We start from the raw sequence: 21,569 nt of genomic DNA, 5'->3' as shown, positions 1-21,569 counted from the left end.
TATATAAATGTTACAAAATAACATTTGAATGTTTGGAAAATTGTTTCAACTTATATAAAAATTTTCAATTTAAAAATCTGAGGTTTTTACAGAAATCATGATTAGCAAAAATTCACAAAAAAACTCATCTTTATGGTTTAAAAAATTTTTATTCCGGATTTTGTGGCATAAACTGATATATACACTTTGTAATATTGCATCTGGTGCATTCTTGACAAAAATATCCCAGAGGGTATATTTTTTGTTTTTTTTTAAATTTTGATTGAAAAAAGGTCATTTTTGATTTTTTTTTTTTTTTTTTTTTAATCCTTAAATACATTTCCAAACATATACAGGTCAATTTTGTAATTTTTTCATATCAAATGATCATCTTTGTTCAAGAAATGAAAATAAAATAATAAACACACATTGAATGCTTCAATAAGTCAATAATAATTAAATATAAATATGAAAAATGGTGATTTTATCCTTCAAATGACCTTAATCTTTCGACCTTTTCCTTACATTTTCTAATTAACCAAACAGACATATATTGTAAATGCAAGGGGTTGGAAATTGATTGAAATTGAATGGTGAATATCAAACTTAATATTAAGCTTTCAAAAAATTGCCTTTTATTCTCAAATTGCAATCTGCCAATCTGAAAATTCTTTATTATTAATTTTCATTAATGAAAAGCCTACTGTTTTAAAGATACGCTATTGGCCAATGACCTTTCTCCAATATTGCATACCAACCAAACAGTATTCTAGGCTTTAATTCAACATAGTAACATTAAGAACTTGTAGTTTAGATTTAAAAACATAATTTTTCAATTCTTCAAATCTCATTTACAGCAGTAGTTACAACTTTATTTATAATAAAATAAGAAACAAATATTTCCATCCATAAAACAAAAATTATGAATTGGATTGGTTTTATAATTATTCTTAGATTAATAGTTTGTATGAAACAAATTTGATATGACTGTATTATAATTATGTTGTTGAAGAATATCAAAGGCAACACCCTAACTCGATTAAATCATGAAGAAATTTGTTGTTCATTTATAATTTTTTGGCAGTAGGGTTGATGGTTTGGTTCACACAATTTTTGTAAAGATCATAAAATTCTATACATGCAAATTGTTAATTCAATAAATTAAAAAGATATAACGCATATTATACAATGTTTTTCTTTTAAGAAAAAAAACCAAGACAATAGATTTAATTAAGGTTAATAATGGGAGTAATAATAACTACATCAATGATTGATTGTTGAAGCTTACATTCAAATCAATATTTTTCAATAATTTTGAATCATATATTCCAAAAGTTTGACAATTGTCATTTGAATTTGAAATTATTACATGTGTATTATGCAGAATATGAATTAAAAAATAAATTCCTTGAGTTAAGTTAACCTTGAATATTTTGTCATCAAGAAGAAGTGTTCTTTGTTACATATTGTAAATTTTGCAACTATAAATTTGTGAAGGCATGGATAATTATCTTATTTCTAAGCAAGTTTCAATAGCTAATGCTAATCATGATAATGTTTGGTTACAATTATTGTGGGCATAACTTATTTCTTTTCAAAGTATTTGCAGATATTTATTATAATTGTACAACTGCTTGTTAGGATCATCTATTTTCTACAAACCAAAAATCAGATATTTTGCATATTTTGCATAATGAAACAGCCATAGTAAATGTTAATTAAGATTGTTATTGGAAACTTTGCTGTAGTTCCGAAATAACCAGCTCCCTTGCAGCATCACTTTTTCTTGCATGCCGTGAAAAAAAGCTCATTATCTGTTGAGGGGTAAGAAATTCCTCCATTCTAAGCATTTTACTTCCATCTGGGTTTGTAGAAAATTTCATTGCTTCTGATACATTTTCAGGATCTTCTTTGTGACCACATACTATTCCGTTGTTAAATTTGTCAATAAGGAATTGCTTTTGCTTATCATTAAATCTCACATTTTTTCTTCCTTCCTTCAAAGACCAGCCCATCTGCAATACATTGGGAGAAACAGATAGTGATGTTGTTGAGGCAATTTCTATGTTATTCAAATTAAAATGGGATTTATTTAATTTTTCAACGTAAAGACTAACTGCTTCAACTTTTATTTTTTTCTCATTTTGATTTTTTTGTGTACATAAATCAGGCCCTTCATTTTCTTATTAGACTAATTTAACATTTATCATTTAGGGCCCTTTAAAGCTAACTATATGTGATTTGGGTTTTGCTTCTTGTTGAAGGCCATAGAGTGACCTATTGTTGTTAACTTCTTTGTCTTTTGGTCTCTAGTGTAGAGTTTTCCCATTGGCAATCATACAACATTTTCTTAATTTCATATAAAACACAATATGACCTACTTTCTTCATTTGTGATGCAGTCACAACATCATGACCCTGGTTAAGGAAACGTCTTATTCCAGACTTTAGTGTAGCAGCAGTGCGATCACAAGCACCTTTACCATCCTGTGCTTCACAAAAGTTATATGAGGTAACTTCTCCGCTATGGAACAGTGCACTGATTGTTTCAGTGCTTTTATAACATCCTGCATTGTCAGACCATAAATGCAATCCATCTATCTGTGGATACTTTTCCTTCACACTTCTGATAGTGTCTAAGATGACAGCACTGGTAGTACGGGAATCCTGCGATATTTGATTTTGAAATATGTGGACAAATCCAAGACTTTCTAAATCATTTTCTGTTTTGTGAAATACTATACTAATGTGCCAATTAATACCCCTCTTGGCAAACCAGTTGCTTTGATCCTCTCGGTACCTTCTGGGTAGATATTTCATTGCCCAATCAAATACTATGAACACCTCTGAAGCTGACATATTTTCTAACAGTTTAGATTTTGCACCATCTAGATTTCGAGATCTTACAATGTGTTGCTTCCAGCTGTTGATGCTGATGACTGCCTGATTGATTTTGTATCTGTATATATCTTGATCATCTATAGTTTCTTCTTCAATCAAATGTTGGACAGAACTAAGAAACTCGCTGATTTGTTCACAATTCTGGCAAACACTGTCATGTTCTGGCAAACATTTTGAATTGAAATTCTGGTCTTTATGATCTGATAATGCAAATACTTTGCAGTGGTCTGGTACTGTAGACTGACTAGATATATGAACCTGTAATATCAAAGAACCCTTTTTAAGTAAATAAACACAGAGATAAGTATTGCCTTTTTATTATTTAATGCAAATGCAAAAGATGAAATTATTTGAATAGCAATACTTGTAATTTATGCAAATATTCAAAGTCAATAAACCATGACTGAAGGTACAAGGCTAAACATCTCCATGGAAATGAGATGTGCTCAAACTTGCCGTGAGGCTAGATTTGTTTTTGCTCCGTGTTTAAGGCCTCATTGTGACTGAGATAAAGAACGACAATGTGAGCGTGTTTCCTTGCTTTTTGTGCGCTTTTTTGCTGTGCATGTACTGATTTTGTATCATGGATGGATAAAATATCCCTTGTTTTACTATAATGCTAATACAACTGAATATCAAATACTGAAACATACATTCATGTATAATAAACTTTAGTTTCAAGTTAAAACAAACTACCCTAAACAAATACTTTACTCTTCCTTACACAACAATTGGTGTTTTGCCTGTTCCCACAAATCCAAGAAAATTGGTATCCAACAAATAATAATGAATTTGCAGTACATTTAAATTGGACAGAAAATATAAATAGGCTATATATCAAGTTATTTCTAATTTCTATGAAAAGGCTTGAATTTAAATTCAGTTTGATATATATGTGAATAAAATACTTGAAATAAAAAAGAAAACAGAACCCTATAGAACATTCAAAATTGCAGTGTTTAATTATCAAATCTTGATATTTTAATTAAAACACTGAAATTACCTTGTAATCAGTTTTCAGGTATCTTTTGCACTCAAGAAGGACATCCATATGGCGCTTGAATACTTCTGCTGATAAATCTCCAGTTCGTCTCAGTTCCTCTAAAAATATCTGTATGTCCTGAAAAGCCCTAACGCCCTCAGCAATGTAATAGTCCAGACCTTCCAAGGATTTCCTCACTGTTGCAGCACATTCAGACAGAATTTTGAACATGGTACTATCTCCTATACAAAAATAATTTCACTAAAATTAATTTCTTTGAAATGATCGTAAAGGATGTGATAAATGTAATGTTTGCCACTGACCTCTGATATGAAACTTTATGTATGCAATGCAGGTAAACTTTATCAAAATACTTTTAGTGATATAAGGAACAAACCCTAGTTGGTTTTTAAAAATAAATATTTTGCAACATTGTATCATATAACAGCTTTTTTTATAAACATGATAAGAGACATTTAAACTACATTTTTACAACGCTCTGTTTGATTCTGTATGCAATAAATGTTCATTTGACTGCACTTATTTAAACAAAAAAAACTCTCTTCAATGTAAAAGTGTTTTTAATTGATTAAGTGATTATATAAAAGATTTTATAGGGTTCATTTTGGACGTTGGTTTAGTGTATGCATGTGATAACAAATTTGTAATAATTCTATTCATAGGAGTATTTTTGTTCAAAGTTTTGACACAACTTTGGCTTCTTTTGTAATTTTTTACCTAATGGCGTTACTTCATTCTCACTACAGTACTGCTTAAACTGGTCAATAATTGCTGCTGGTGCCATGCATCGGATAACATTTGGTGTATCAACTGATCTTCCATCAGCTAGCTTCAGTTTCCTCTCTCCGAAAGGAAGATCCTTTATAATATGAGACGATGTGATAAAATCCAAGAAATTATCCAACTTGGATGGATCCATTCTCTGTCTGCCTTTGTTGCCCTGTTCTGGTGGTAATGCACAACCTTGTACACTTGCATGTTTTTTAGCTGTATAATATCGGTATTCTGTCAAACCATCTATAAGTTCACATGTGTTTTTAAAACTCAGTTTTTGACAAATAACTGATAGAATCTGTCTTCTCACTTGCCAGGAATCTGTAACTTTGTAAGATTCAACCAAAGCTTGACATAACTCAACATCAGAATTCACATCAGTTTCCTTATCAATCACTTCAGAAGCCTTCAGAATTTCTTTAAGAATTTCATCACTTTCATTTGGAAACATTGTTTCAGTGACAGCAGTGAAACATGAAAACAGTTTATGTACAAATGATTTCTTTGTTTTCTGACTATATGTTCCCCAGGCATGTTGTGGTAAAACTAATGGCTGAATTCCTTTGGTCTTTAAAAAATCATTAAGCTTAGTGAGACTATCTGTTTGCAAATAAGTTTGCTGACTACTGAAGGGAGATTCCTAAAATTAGAAAGTGTATATGAAAATGTATAGTCTAATATTTATCAATTATGGACTTTTGACAAGGTCAATACATTATATATGGACCTGTTCAGATTATATTGACCGAATCAATATAATCTAACAGGTCCATATATAACACATTGACTGAGTGAAAGTCCTTAATTTATATATTACATGTGTAAATAATGTATAAGAAAAATGGTGTTCAGTGTTCATTCGGTGTAATTTTAAAATATATTTTGCAATAATTTTAACATGTTATTGAAAATATCAATATTTTTTTAACAACTTCGAATCATAGCTTGTTGCATTATATTCTAATCCTACTTTTGTATAACATAAAACTTTATTAGCATTAGCATCCCAAGTAAATGCATTATCCAAATGATTATGACAACATGGAAGATGACAGACCTGCACCATTTTTTATCACTTATTTGCATGGTTGTATTATAAAAGATGCATACATATTTATATATGATGATGTAGGAATATATAAAACAAGAAATGATTGTAACAGGATGCTGTTACGAAGTCTCCCAAACGAAGCGCCAATAATTCATAATTTCCAGGGTTGCCTGACAGTGAAAATTGGTTTGGTCCAGTAAAGTTATATGCATGAGTGATGCCTGGGGACTAACCCTGTATATCATTCAAATCATCTTGACATGACAAACCAGAATATATATGGTTTAGGGGTGGGGATCTCGACCATTTACAAGATACTAGAACATTGGGGGTGGGGGGACTGACCCTATACGTCATTCAAATGTTTGAGACATGACGAACAGAAATATATATGGTTTAGGGGTGGGGATCTCAACCATTTACAAGATATTAGAACATTGGGGGTGGAGGGAACCCCTGGGGACTGACAGTATACATCATTCAAATGTTCAAGACATGACGAACAGGAATATATATGGTTTAGGGGTGGGGATCTCGACCATTTACAAGATATTAGAACTTTCTCAAATGGCAGGGGGTCGGGATGACCCCTGGGGACTAACCCTGTATATCATTCAAACCATCTTCGCTTGACAAACCAGAATATATATATGGTTTAGGGGTGGGGATCTTGACCACTTACAAGATATTAGAACTTTCTTAAATGGCATGGGGTGGGGGTGACCCCTGGGGACTAACCCTGTATTTCATTTGATGTACTTTATCGTGACAAACCAGAATATATATGGTTTAGGGGTGGGGATCTCGACCATTTACAAGATATTAGAACTTTCTCAAATGGCATGGGGTCGGGATGACCCCTGGGGACTAACCCTGTATATCATTCAAACCATCTTCGCTTGACAAACCAGAATATATATGGTTTAGGGGTGGGGATTTTGACCACTTACAAGATATTAGAACTTTCTTAAATGGCATGGGGTGGGGGTGACCCCTGGGGACTAACCCTGTATTTCATTTGATGTACTTTATCATGACAAACCAGAATATATATGGTTTAGGGGTGGGGATCTCGACCATTTACAAGATATTAGAACTTTCTCAAATGGCAGGGGGTCGGATGACCCCTGGGGACTAACCCTGTATTTCATTTCATGTGTTTTATCATGACAAACCAGAATATATATGGTTTAGGGGTGGTGATCTTGACCACTTACAAGGTATTAGAACTTTCTTAAATGGCAGGGGGTGGGGTGACCCCTTGGGACTAACCCTGTATTTCATTTAATGGGCTTTATCATTTAGAACATTTTCAATTAAAAAGATTGTGTCTATCACAAACGGTTTTCAATTTATAATCATTTGAAAATTTAAAAAAATAAAATCTGATAGGGTTCTATAGTTAAACCCTCTTTTCTTTTTGCCCCTCAAAGTACCCCTTTATAAACCCCATTGCACAAACAAAACCCTGATTGCACCACTAGACATGTTAGTCTAACATATTGTGAAACCGTAGGTTAATCTGACAAGTGGTTTTGGAGAACGGGTGTGGACAAGTTCAAATTTAAAAGCGGCGGAAGAAGAAGAAGAAGAAGAAGAATAATAATAAGAACTGAGCAAAAACAATAAGTCTTCCCAAACTTCGTTTGGGAGACTTAATTAAGAAGCTACCAACTCTACTTACATGTGACTCTAAACTTTGAGAGAAGTTGATATGGTCTGTACTTTCAATATCAATGACATCATGAAGGACCTGTAAAGAGCATTGAAAAATAAAACAAAAAATATTGATTTAACATTTGGTCAGTGGGCATGTTTTATTTCAATTCATGATAAGCAGTGGTGCTATCTCTCTTTATAAAAACAAAACAAGTAAGTAGTAGAGTTATGTTCCTTGAAAACACACTGCTTTACGCACCAAAGATTTAATTTTGAAAGTCTTCAAGATATAGGTTTAAGTATTAGAAATACATAATACAATAGTTCTGTATACAAAATATTAGTGACCTGTTGCTTATTGAAAAAAACATCCCAGACAAACACACAAAAATATTAACATTGACCACTGAACCATGAAAATGAGGTCATTATAAGTCAGTTGATACCTGCCTGACATATATATAAGAACCTTACAATCATTCCATACACCAAATATGGTTTACCTACTGCTTATAGTATTCGAAAAACTTAACAATGACCAATCATGAACATAAGGTCAAGGTAAGATGTAGCTTGCCAGACTGACATGTACCCTTTATCATTATTTTATACACCACACATAGTTGACCTACTGCTTCTATACAAAGAATATCACCTAATCACATAACTTGAACTTTGATTAATAATCCATGAAATGAGGTCATGGTCAGGTGAACTAATCGACATGTTGTTGTTGCAAGGAACTCACTAACCACATATAGTTATCCTATTACTCATAATAAGTAAAAAATTCACATCACAAAAACACAATTGTATTTTTTCAAGCAGATGCTGAATCATGACAGACTGAAAGCACCGCACAGTTTTCCTTATGTCTCGTGTACTGCAATTTTCATCACAGGCGAGACAAAAAACAGTGTTGTTCTATCTGTGAATGAGCAAAGTGCTAGCCAAATGTTAGTCCGTTAATTAGGATGCCCAAATCAAATTTTCTTCATTACTTTCCAATTTCTAGAAAATTATTCATCAGACTTGATAGGCCATCCAAGCACCCTAAAATTTGGGTAGGAAACAAAACTTACAATTTTTGGTTTATTTTCTCTAAGGTAATAATGAAAATCTTCTGAACTTGTGTGGTCTCTTTTCTGTGAAAGTTCAGTCACCTGGAATAAATAAATGCATGATACATACAAATTGCTTACAGTGACGTTACCGACATATATCACAACTGTTTTTAAAGTTCTATATTTTAATCTACTATTCTTATAAGAAACAATAATTCTCTTGCAACAAAGGGAGTTAAAATTTCAACTTTTTTTTTTTTTTTAACATTGATCATTGTGGTTAAATTCATATCAACTGAAGTTAATCAATTTTTTACTGTGGTAATGACATGAAATTGTTAATCTGATCAGATGAACAATTACAACACAAATGTTGACAGACTTATAATTTCTTATTCTTCACCTGTTGTCATTAGTTATTATTGTTTTTGCTTACACAAATACCACAAATTATGTACATATATCATTCTGCTGTGTAAGGTTCAATTCAATGCCCGTTCTGAACATGCATGAACTATTTGTCACTGGATGCAACTAACAATCAATCATCCAAATAATTAAATGCAGACTATATCTTTATATATATTTTCATGTGTACAGATGTTAATGTAATGTCTTTAGATGGCAACAGTCTTTGATTGTTTGCCTCTTGAAACTTTAAGGTTAATACTCCTTTTGCCCTTCAAAATAGTATGTGATGCCGGGAATTATACATTTGTTTTTAATAATGTAACTAAAACAATTGATATCACAAGGAAAACTAACTGATAATAGACCACAACTATGACATTATAAGAATCTTCAACAATTACCAATAACTTATGGCAGTCACATAAATCATAATAAATTGCAAACATCACCATGAAAAGGGACATAACTCCAATCTTCAAAAATTCTTGTTTACTTACAAATTTAAAATTTTAAAACATTTTTTACACTTAATTCTTTTATTACCTGCTGTTGCATTCTTCTAGACATGGTATCTTCTATAACAGGTATCCTGTCTTCAAATTCAGAATCCTGCATCTTCAAAAAATGTATTAATTAATTATATATACATAATAATATAATCTTCTAAATTAATGAACAAACTTTTTCCTTTAAACTGCTTTCATAATCTAATAAACAAACAGCCCATTTATACATTTAACCTTCATGTGTAACTGCAGTAAAAGTATTCTTTTAATTACTGTTTTGAAAATAACTGACAGGAAATATTTTAAGTGATGCCTGACATAGCTAATGTTTTACACCAGATATGTAATAGAGGATTTAAAATTGTTGATAAAAGTAATAAAAATACAATATGAACATTCTCAATGTGCCTGTCCCAAGTCAGAAGTCTGAAATTCAGTGGTAACTGTATATATATATGTACATCATATTTGTTTTTTGTTCATTGTTTGAACATAAATCAGTTTTCTTGTTTGAATTGATTAACATTTCTCATTTTAAGGCCTTTTATATCTGACTTATGTGGTATGGGTTTGTTCATTGTTGAAGCCCATACAATGACCTATAGTTGTTAACTTCTAAGTCATCAGGTCTCTGGTGGAGAGTTGTCTCATTGACAATCAAACCATAGCTTCTTACTGAGTATTCGAGATATGGATTATAAAATAAAATAAAATACATGTAAGATTGGAAGAAAAACAATAATAAATACCTTCAAATGCTGATCAACAAACGACGGCATCTCATCCATATCTTTGATTTTGACTTTACATGATACACAGGAAGCTGAAAGAAAGAAAAAAATAAATATTTTTTTACAGTACATGAAGTAAAAAATGTTCATGTACATAGTAATTTCAATAACATTTGCATCAACTATTGATTGATAATCAATTATGCTGAGGATAAATACAAAAATATAACATTGTCATTGAATCAGAAACAACAAATAGTTAAAATGCATAGAAAACTTACATGTAAAACTAGCTTTAATACATGTGTTTTGAATTGGCACACATGTAAATTTTTACAGAATTATTGCAAAAAGAGCTTACATTTTTAATGACATTATGCCAAGTGTAACATTGAAAGTGCCTGTTTTATTAAATACATTAGTATTTTGGATTGAATTGTTTCATATTTTTTATGTTGCGCCTCTTATAGCCAACAATGGGGGCATGAATTTTTCTCATTGTTGAAAGCCGTACCGTTGACTATAATTGCTTACATCTTCTTTATTTGAACTTTGGTTGATAGTTGTCTCAATGACACTCAATCATTCCACATCTCCTTTTATTTTTATGTATAGAATAAATACTTCTGTTATTTAAAAAACAAACAATACCATACAAGTGCCAGAACAACCTAGTAATTCAACAATGCATGTAGCGCAACAGTGAATAATGAATATTTTAAGTCAAAGTTGAGAATTGAGACAAGAAAACTCATCACTGACATCAGTGACTCTCAGATAAAAAAAGGTAAAGTGCAAAGTTTTAGAGCATTCAGGACCTGAAAGTTTTGTCAAATCTAAATGAGGTAATACAGAAAAACCTGAAAAATAACTAAAATTAAAAGAAAGAAAAAATAACAGGTTTTCAAAAAAAAAAGGGGGGAGGGTTAAAAAATATGGTCCTATCCTCAATTACATTAACCTCAATAACTTCATTTAATATTATTTACTTACGAGTTCCAACAGGTAAAATGATACCAAGGTTTTTTTGAATAACAACTATGTCTCTTTCTGCCAAGTATTTAGAGCTTTTTCTTTTTCCAATACTAGCTGCTCGACCCGACCCCTTCTCTGAATGGTCTACATCTGGGTGGGTACTTATAACCCTGGGCACCATACACAGAGCTCTCCTCTTCCGAACTTCATTTCGTTTAAGCAATTGATTAGAATGAGTGGAACATACGGAAAGTTCTGACTGTCTAAAGTTGTGTGGCAAAATACCGGCTTCAGTCAAAATAATTACAATATCTGATTCATGAAATGATTGTAATTTAAATAGTTCAGATGAGCAATTAGAATTATCAAAAATAGTCTTGTTTATGTTAAACAAATCACAATTCATGGTACAATTCATACTACTTTACAAAATATATTGTCATCATATTAAAGTTTGTTGACAGCAGACATACATAGAACATTTGTACTATCTTGTTTGGAGAGTAATTCAGGGGAAGCTACTCCTGCTACACAGAGGTAACTAAAAGGGATTTTTTTATTGCAATTTATAAATTCAACCCTTTTTTGACTTGATTTGATAAAAAAAAAAATTTTCAGAAAGCAGTGTAAAGAATTTCAAGACAAATAAAGCAGCTTTATCAATTTAAATAGTATATTGGTATTAAAATTTGAAACAGTTATTTCCAAAACCTTGGTTTCGAACAAATTGATTTGTGCAAAATTTTCAAATATACCCCTCCCAATTTTTTGTATTTTGCTTTTTCAATGGTTCAACTATTTAAAAATAAATTCAGCTATATCTGGAAAATCTGGGTTGAAAATTCTCAAAGCTTTCAAAACAGGGTAAAATGGGACTCCCAATATACAAGGAATTTGCCAATTTTTGGGGATAAGTTCTTGACAAAACTAATAAATAATATATTTTTCTTAATGCATTTTTTGAATATGTCATAACCATACTTAGTCATAACAACAAACATATTTTTCCTTTTTATTTTATGAAAGGCCATACACATTCAATTGTAATTGCATATTTTTAGCCTTTTTGACTTACAAAAATGGACCGAAAACTGTCCAAGCTGTTACCATAGCAACCACAAAATTTTATGCGGAACTTGATGTATATTTTGGCATATCTCAACGATTAGAACATTTTTACAAATTTTGAACCAATTCTGTGACATGTCATTTCCACATGATTTTGATGCTTACAGAGAATGACTCTTAAATCTTCATGGTTGGTTTGCTGTCTATGTACAGTCATTCTAGTCCGCAGTTCTGTTTTTGTCTCTCCAATATAGAATTCCTCACAATTTGCACATATGAGAGAATAAATGACGTTTGAACTTTTACAAGCCATATTTTGTTTAACTGTGAAATGCTTTCCATTTTTGAAATAAATTGAACTTTCTTCTATTAAATCTGGACATGTCATACATCGTTTATCGGTACATTTTCTAACAATAGGCAAAGTTTCATTAAAGTCGAATTTTGAAGATGTTAAATATCGTTTTAGACTTTTTGACTGTCTTTTACTGTTGATAATCTTCTTTTTTTGTAATACTTTGTCCATTTTTTCACTTTTGTGTAAATTATTTTCAATTTGTCGCATGAAACTAAATATATCATAATCTCGTGGGTTATATGTTGTGACAAACGGGATACTTTTGTCTAAACTGTTTGATGATTCTTCAGTTGTTTCGGATCGCCGTGATTCTGTAATGATTGGTCCTTTTATCAGTGCCTTTTGAATTCTGTAATCTATCACTTGTTCCGGATATTGCTGCTTTTTTAAATACACTTTTAATTTTTTTTCAATCTTTTATTTGCGTAATAGTTCTGTACTTGTAATGGTAATTATTCTTGACGCTAGATTAAAAGGTATATTTAATTTTACATGTTTTGGATGATTTGAGTAAAAATTTAAATACATATGTGTATCGGTGTCTTGAGATTGATTGATTGATTTTTGGTGTTTTAACGCCACTTTTAAGCACCGCTTTTGGGCTATTTTGTGGCGGCCAGTTTTTATTGGTGGAGGAAGCCGGAGCGCCCAGAGAAAACCACCGACCTTCGATAGGAAAACTGACAATCCTAGTCAATTAAGATTGGAGTCGAGTGCACCCGCACGAGCGGGGTTCGAACTCACAACCTCAGTGTTGACTGGCTAGTGATTACAGTAGTAACTACTTAGACCACTCGGCCACCGAGGCCCCGGTGTCTTGAGAAAAGATATCTGTGACAATTTCATTGTCTTCCGTTATAAGTACTAAAATATCCAAAAACGGCATTTTGTTGACATTTCTGTTAATTGTGAAACGAATATGTGGGTTTAAAGAATTTAAATCAGAATGAAAATCTGAGACAGATATATCCGAATTCCAAATTATAAAACAATCGTCAAGAAATCGTTTATATTGGTATATGTGTAACATACTGAATATTGCGATCGGGAACCAGTCTAACAATAATCCAAAGTAAAATTAAATAACGATGCCAATGAAATGAAATTCCCGCGCAAATGTCATGACTGGAATAGACTAATAAGAATTTTAGGTCTATGTATCATTCACATTCCGATCAATTTACTCAGTTAAATAAAATATATAATTTAACTATATTTATAATGGTTTTGAATTTAGTTAATCTATCAGAAAAATTATTTATTTCTAGCAGACAACCCTTAATACTATACACCAACTCGACACTGAAGCTAAAAACCCCTAAAACATCATTATAATGGTATATGGAATCGTCCAAACGGATTTCCTAATATTGATAAAGGTGAAATATGTAGATTTAGAATTGTGTACACAGAAATAAGATCAGAAATAAAGCCCTATGTAAGGTGAAAAAAAAAACCCAACGGTATAACATCATTGTTTATTAAATTTGCTTGCATAAGAAACGTGAAGTTAACATTTATAACGATTACATGTAGCCTGTCAATCGCTGAAAAAATAATAATGTCTTCTTGACTACTTTCGCGCGCGGTGGACAGTACAATTAATATTTTGTTAGATAGTATGTTAATCATACACAAATTTGATGTACATGTACTCCCAGAAACTACCAATTTCTTTGGTCTTATATGGATGGACTTTCATGTCAGACAAGTCCCTTTTCGTTCATGTCCTTTGAAAAAAACAATGTTAAAGACAGAATTAACAGAGATGTTAGTGATTACTTTTCATAGAAATAAGATGGTGTTCTAATATGAAATATGTAAGCAGCAAACAGGAAATAGATAAGTGACGGATCTTAAAAGTATTTCCATCTAAAAATATTACTGTCATATTAGATAAAATGTTTTACGTCACAAAAAAAAAGCAATGTGTGCATGATTGATGTCAATAGGTAAAGTGTAGCAAAATCTCAAATAGTGATAAGGGGACGACCATTGATTCTGAAAGGGACCGGGTGCTGGCAGATTTTGGAAATAAATATTCTGGCACCTACATGTATTAAGATGGAAAATAAATAAACTTGACTTGTCACACTTGAAAATATTTTAAAGAATTCTGACACAAAATAATGATATCATACAATCTTTTTTCACTCGATCTGCTCGCCAAATGTACAAAGCATGTACATGTATACAATAAATAAATATTGTCGGTGGCAGTTGACCGTAAAAAAAAGGGCTTAAAATCAAAAGTCAAATTTTCTTTGCCTATGTTCCTTCATAGCATTTTTCTTTTCACTGCACTAAACATAACAATTTGCATGTTAATTTGAGGAGAGACATGTAGTCTATGGTTAAGAACAGTATTAAAGAAGAAAAAAAAACAAACAAACTTAGATTTTTTTTAATTAATTTTTCACTTTTGTAAATGTTACATATTTGTAATGTTTATTGTATATTTGTGTTATTTTCAAACAGTCCAATTGTTTGGCTTTATACTTATAAATATCTTATATCATAAGACCCAAGACTCCCCACCCCCTGTTTGTTATGCTATTATATTTTCATGTATTTATTTTGAATATTTATACATAGCATTTTGAAAATAAATACACCACATCTCAAATTGTTTTTTTTTATGAATGAATTACAACGATTATATATGACGTCCTTGAAAAATCAGTGTTTTCTGTGATATAACAACATAAGCATTGTGACATAAGAATTATATGGGGAAATGTACTAATTCTAAAGTTGTCCATATCCTGGCCTGGTTGGTACACAGGGGGTCTCAACCTAAAAATTTGGGTGCAGACGTCCGGTTGGGGTTTGAAAAACACCTCCCGTTCATATATTGATTTATGTGAAAATCCCTACCCATTCACATATATATTTCATAAGAAAATCAAAACCCATTTATATACATGTATATTTCCAAGCTACCTGTTTAAATCAGGTAATCAAATAAGTTTATTTTCATTTTTTTTTAAATTTACTTTATTAAATTCTATTTCTACTCTCTGCTAAATGATATTTTGGTGCCCCCCCCTTCCCTCCCCGGTTGGCTGGTAAGAGCTGAAAGAAATTATTTTGCCCAAGGCAGGAGGAAAATTAATTTTCTGCAACTCAAAATACAGGAATTAAATATTGTACAAAGTAAAAATGAAACTTTGCTGCAGTAAAAACTAAGCATGCATAGCAACAGATCAAAATGAATAGTTCTATCCGTCAACCCCCCCCCCCCCCCCCCAAATATCAAATGGTTGTCCCTTAAAAACTAAACTAACCCTGACCGTGACCCTAAACTTACCATAACCATAAAAGAACCCTCACATGGTCCCCTGTAGTAAACTAAAAATGTCCTAAGTTTGAACACCATATTCAACTTCATGACCACCATACCATACTAACCAAATGAAATGTGAACTACTTTGGTTTAAGTCGTAACTCTTTACCTCTTTAACTAAAAATCTCCAGATTCCTTGATCTGTTGATAGTTCTCAGTTCATGAGTAGATTTTGAAGTTGTCGTCTCATTGCGGGCTTCCGTTGTCGTTGACTTCTGTGACAATAAAGCATGTGTGTGAGTTGCCGGTTTTATTTCATTGATTATTCGTTGATTCATATGCCATGGACTTTGTTTGTCAAGTTAAATCAACAAAACAACAAAAAGTATTGTTGACAATCTTCTGCCAACGTCTTTCTCGTCATCATAAATCTAATCATAAATCTACATCCCAGAAGCGTTTTAAAAACCGACTCCGGACGCAAGATTTACGGATAGCGTCACGATGAAGTCTATTCATTCTTGAAAACTATAAGATAATTATATATAGAAGTACTGAAAGATGACAAAACAATTTAGTACTGAAAAATGACAAAAAAAATCAATACTGAAAATGACTGAAATTTTCAGTACTGTAGAATGACTAAAATTTTCAGTACTGTAGAATGACTAAAATTTTCAGTACTGTAGAATGACTAAAATTTTCAGAACTGAAAACAACTTTTTCTCGACATTACTGAAAACATGCATATAATTATATGTACTGAAAAGGTAAGAAAAATGTACTGATTGATGATATTTTTTACCAGTACTGTATATGTAGTGGCATTTAAAGTACATGTAAACGCTATGTCAATTCCTGGTAGTGTATACTGCAACTTTTGGGCAAGCAAGTAACAATATACAAAATTGACACTCAAGCTTTGCCACGTACACGTTGCACAATGTGTTTCTGAATATAGCAGATTGACGAGAATGACGATACGATAGTGTGCTAGTGCATGAACTATCGTTAAATTAAATTATTGTACATATTGGAATGTTGTATAGCTTTATATCTTTTGCAAACTTTTGTAATTTGATCTGTTAACGTATACTTTGTTCACTGAATCTCTTGATATAGGAAAAAACAATGAATGAATGAATGAACTTGGTATGTTGTTATAAATCCATTTACTTCACAGCCGAGTAGTAAAATAGAATCGAATAGATCAAGCTGACTAATTGGCAAATTGTGATTACATACGTAATAGGTATCCCATTGTCAAATGCCGTTAGATAATTTCAAATGCATTTTCGTAGAATCTGGTAAACTTTAAGAAATAATTAAGGCAAACAATTTTTATCTGAAGAAAACGAATTTGTTTTGTCTGTTAGATGCGAAAAAATTATGCATTTCTATAAATCAGCTGCACAAAATTGTGTTCCAGTTCTACTAAAAATTCTGGAAATTTCACGTTCACAGAATATTTTTCTCAAAATCAGTCTCAAAAACAATATTTTCCAACATTCAAAAATTTTAATACACACGTCTTCATATGAAGCAACCTATGCACGTGTACATATGAAACCGAATATGCACGTCTTCAAATGAATCAAAATATGCACGTCTACAAATGAGTCCCAAAATGAACGTCTACAAATGAATCAGAATATGCACGTCTAAGCACGAATCAGAATATGCACGTCTACAAATTAATCAGAAAATGCACGTTCAGAAATGAACCAGAATATGCATGTCTACAAATGAATCAGAATATGCACGTTTTCAAACAAATCAAAATATGCACGTCTACAAATGAGTCAGAATATGCAGGTCTACGAACAAATCAAAACATGCACGTCTACGAAGGAATCAGAATATGCACGTCTACGAACGAATAAAAATATGCACATCTACAAATGAATCAGAATATGCACGTCTACAAACGAATCCCAATATGCAGGTCTACAAAAGTATCAGAATATGCACGTCTACGAAGGTATGAGAATGCATGTCTAAAAGTGAATTCTTATATGTTGTCTACAAATGAATCAGAATATGCACATATAGCAATGAACCAGAATATGCACGTCTACAAATGAAAAGGAATATGCAAGTTTATAAATGAATCATAATATGCTCGTCTTCAATGAATCAAAATATGCATGTCTTTAAAGGTATGAGAATATGCACGTCTTCAAACGAATCCCAATATGCAGGTCTACAAATGAAAAAGAATATGCACGTTTACAAATGAATCATAATATGCTCGTCTTCAATGAATCAAAATATGCATGTCTTTAAAGGTATGAGAATATGCACGTCTACAAATGAATCGTAATATATGCGTCTACAAATGAATCATATAATACACATATACAAATGAATCAGAATATGCACGTCTACAAATGAATAAGAATATGCACGTTTACAAATGAATCAGAATATGCACGTCTACGAACGAATCAGAATATGCACGTCTACAAATGAATAAGAATATGCACGTTTACAAATGAATCAGAATATGCACGTCTACGAACGAATCAGAATATGCACGTCTACAAATGAATCAGAATATGCTCGTCTACAAATGAATCAGAATATGCACGTCTACGAACGAATCAGAATATGCACGTCTACAAATGAATCAGAATATGCACGTTTACAAATGAATCAGAATATGCACGTCTACGAACGAATCAGAATATGCACGTCTACGAACGAATCAGAATATGCACGTCTACAAATGAATCAGAATATGCTCGTCTACAAATGAATCAGAATATGCTCGTCTACGAACGAATCAGAATATGCACGTCTACAAATGAATCAGAATATGCACGTCTACAAATGAATCAGAATATGCTCGTCTACAAATGAATCAGAATATGCACGTCTACGAACGAATCAGAATATGCACGTCTACAAATGAATAAGAATATGCACGTTTACAAATGAATCAGAATATGCACGTCTACGAACGAATCAGAATATGCACGTCTACAAATGAATCAGAATATGCTCGTCTACAAATGAATCAGAATATGCACGTCTACGAACGAATCAGAATATGCACGTCTACAAATGAATCAGAATATGCACGTTTACAAATGAATCAGAATATGCACGTCTACGAACGAATCAGAATATGCACGTCTACGAACGAATCAGAATATGCACGTCTACAAATGAATCAGAATATGCTCGTCTACAAATGAAACAGAATATGCACGTCTACGAACGAATCAGAATATGCACGTCTACAAATGAATCAGAATATGCACGTTTACAAATGAATCAGAATATGCACGTCTACGAACGAATCAGAATATGCACGTCTACAAATGAATCAGAATATGCTCGTCTACAAATGAATCAGAATATGCACGTCTACGAACGAATCAGAATATGCACGTCTACAAATGAATCAGAATATGCACGTTTACAAATGAATCAGAATATGCACGTCTACGAACGAATCAGAATATGCACGTTTACAAATGAATCATAATATGTACCTCTACAAATGAATCGAAATATGCACGTCTACGATCGAATCAGAATATGCACGTCTACGATCGAATCAGAATATGCACGTCTACGATCGAATCAGAATATGCACGTCTACTATCGAATCAGAATATGCACGTCTACGATCGAATCAGAATATGCACGTCTACTATCGAATCAGAATATGCACGTCTACGATCGAATCAGAATATGCACGTCTACTATCGAATCAGAATATGCACGTCTACAAACGAATCAGCATATGCACGTTCACATATGAAAAACTTTAAAAGCATGACTGTCTTTTAATAAAAAAAACATTTTTATCTTTTTTTTAGTCATAAGGGGGGTGAAACTTTCTACAGTTTCTCGTTCAGAAACCAATGACGATGTGTGTTAGAAAAGAAAATGGTAGTTTGCATAAATAATTAATCCATTACACCAATAATATAAATTCGATATATATATATATAAATTTTGCAATATCAAAGACATGAGAAAAGATTGAGCTCGTTCTTGCAGTCTTTATATAAATAACTTATTTTCGAATGTAGAAAGATGTTTACTTATGATAATATAACTTCTAGTTTAATTAATATTTTCATTGTTTGTTTACATCTTTAGTTTAAATGTGCATTCGGCTGTGTCTGCAAGCGCTATAGTAACGACAATTGGACATTTAAATTTGGTTTGTCTGAACTATCCATTGGTAATACTCATCCAATTGATCTCTAAGATATGTGGTCTTTTATCATTATATAATGTTTAACAGTTCGTCACAATTTAGTTACCGTTTTTCGATACGGAATAAAATGTCCATACTACTAAGGTTTGTAAAATAGTATTTAAAAATTTACCTTATATATATATGGTTAAATTACGTTACCAATTTCAGATTGTATTGTAAAAGTAACAAGATATACTACAATAACCAATGACAAATAGAACAACAGAGGGCAAATACAGCGGCTCTTTTCACAAAAAATCTTAAGAGTAAAAATACTCGTAAGTCATACACATTTCATAAGATTTCGTAAGATTTTATGTGAAAAGAATCGCAGGAATTTAAAAACTGCGAAGAAGAATTTGCAAATATGAAAAACCTCTCTGATGATACAAACATTTGTTGCTATTGGTTACTTTCTAATTCGAAAACGATCGGTTTCTAACGAAAGCATAGCGGACAATTCATGTCATTAATAAATGAATGATTCTGAGAAAACTATCTAAGTGTATTGCACGAAATGATAAGATTGTCTCGTTTTGAAAGTTATGTAAATAGTGTAGCATTTAAACACAAATTGTAAATTAAAATAAACCTTTTCGAAGAAAAAAAAACGGGTCTCTAAAAATATGCATTTTTTTCAATCATTGTTTTTATGCTCCTTTGTCTTAAATAAATAATCTGTAATGTCATATAAACAAATAAAAAAATTTCCACTCATTTCCGATTCCTTGGCCACTCTATGGCAGATCTCAATCGACTGACTATTGCCGTCATTGGCCACAACACTGCTTGGACTAGGGAGGAAAGAATCAATCGGGACAAATTTTGAAAGCGAAAATTAAAAACCTTGGCAGCAAATGCTATTACTGAAAAGATGTGGTTCTAATCGCGCAGTGCTATTCATTTTGGGAAGTAACTAAGCAGTCTCTGTTGTTACTCTTTTACTTTCGTAAATTTTCAATGTTTTACTACTGATGTTGACTTGTAAACTTTTTAGGCGTATATAAATTAATGTAATATAAATTGAATACGAATCATTGATGCAGACAAGAAATATATATAAAAACCCAAAATTTGCTAGTTAAATATGTATACCGGGCCATTTGGAAAACAGGTGGACCTAAAACTGTTAGATCACGACTGATTGTATTTGCAAGAAATTAAATATTCTATTTAAACAGTAGTTAAAATTAGAAATATTGATTTTCTGGAAATCGATTATTAAATATTTAAAACAATACACCTGTGTTTCCAGATAAAAGGACAAAGACAGTTGTAATAAAAAGATGAATATTTGAAATACATTCACCACTATTTTTCTTAGATTCTTCTAATAACAAACTAACACACACTCACACACACTGATTTAAGAAACTAATCCTGTTGTCTTACAACATGGACACCGAAGGGAAATAACTCCAACTCAAATTATATCAATGGAAAAATAATCTATTACTTAATCTTAGTCAACTTTAAAACCTAAGAATTATACAAGTTCAAATCGCACATTGCTGTTTATTTTGGATGCTTATAAAAGCTTTCTCTGGTATAAATACTTAACTTGCGTCAACTTAAAATTATAGAA

At 31.8% G+C, this 21,569-nt stretch overlaps 1 protein-coding gene and 1 long non-coding RNA gene across 2 annotated transcripts in view; both read right to left on the bottom strand.

The window, feature by feature from the left end:
- LOC127737032 (uncharacterized) overlaps positions 1 to 16,206 on the bottom strand; it is a 28,872-nt gene extending 12,666 nt beyond the window's left edge. Inside the window, exon 1 of the long non-coding RNA XR_007999274.1 lies at positions 15,935 to 16,206. This is a non-coding gene — a long non-coding RNA (uncharacterized LOC127737032). The remainder of the gene's footprint in view (positions 1 to 15,934) is intronic.
- On the bottom strand, positions 277 to 15,719 carry LOC127736790 (uncharacterized). The gene is made up of 9 exons (XM_052247395.1): positions 11,072 to 15,719; positions 10,097 to 10,170; positions 9,385 to 9,456; positions 8,449 to 8,529; positions 7,392 to 7,460; positions 4,600 to 5,296; positions 3,883 to 4,103; positions 2,361 to 3,137; positions 277 to 1,994 (listed from the first exon to the last, which is right to left on the bottom strand). Exons 1-9 carry the CDS (start codon positions 11,469 to 11,471, stop codon positions 1,707 to 1,709), a joined length of 2,679 nt encoding a protein of 892 aa, XP_052103355.1. The 5' UTR covers positions 11,472 to 15,719; the 3' UTR covers positions 277 to 1,706.
- Positions 16,207 to 21,569: the final 5,363 nt, after the last annotated feature.

Source organism: Mytilus californianus, unplaced genomic scaffold (assembly GCF_021869535.1).
Source record: "Mytilus californianus isolate M0D057914Y unplaced genomic scaffold, xbMytCali1.0.p SCAF_1, whole genome shotgun sequence".
Classification (NCBI taxonomy): domain Eukaryota; kingdom Metazoa; phylum Mollusca; class Bivalvia; order Mytilida; family Mytilidae; genus Mytilus; species Mytilus californianus.
The sequence above is the reverse complement of the archived record's forward strand: the minus strand, read 5'-3'. Positions and strand labels throughout refer to the sequence as shown.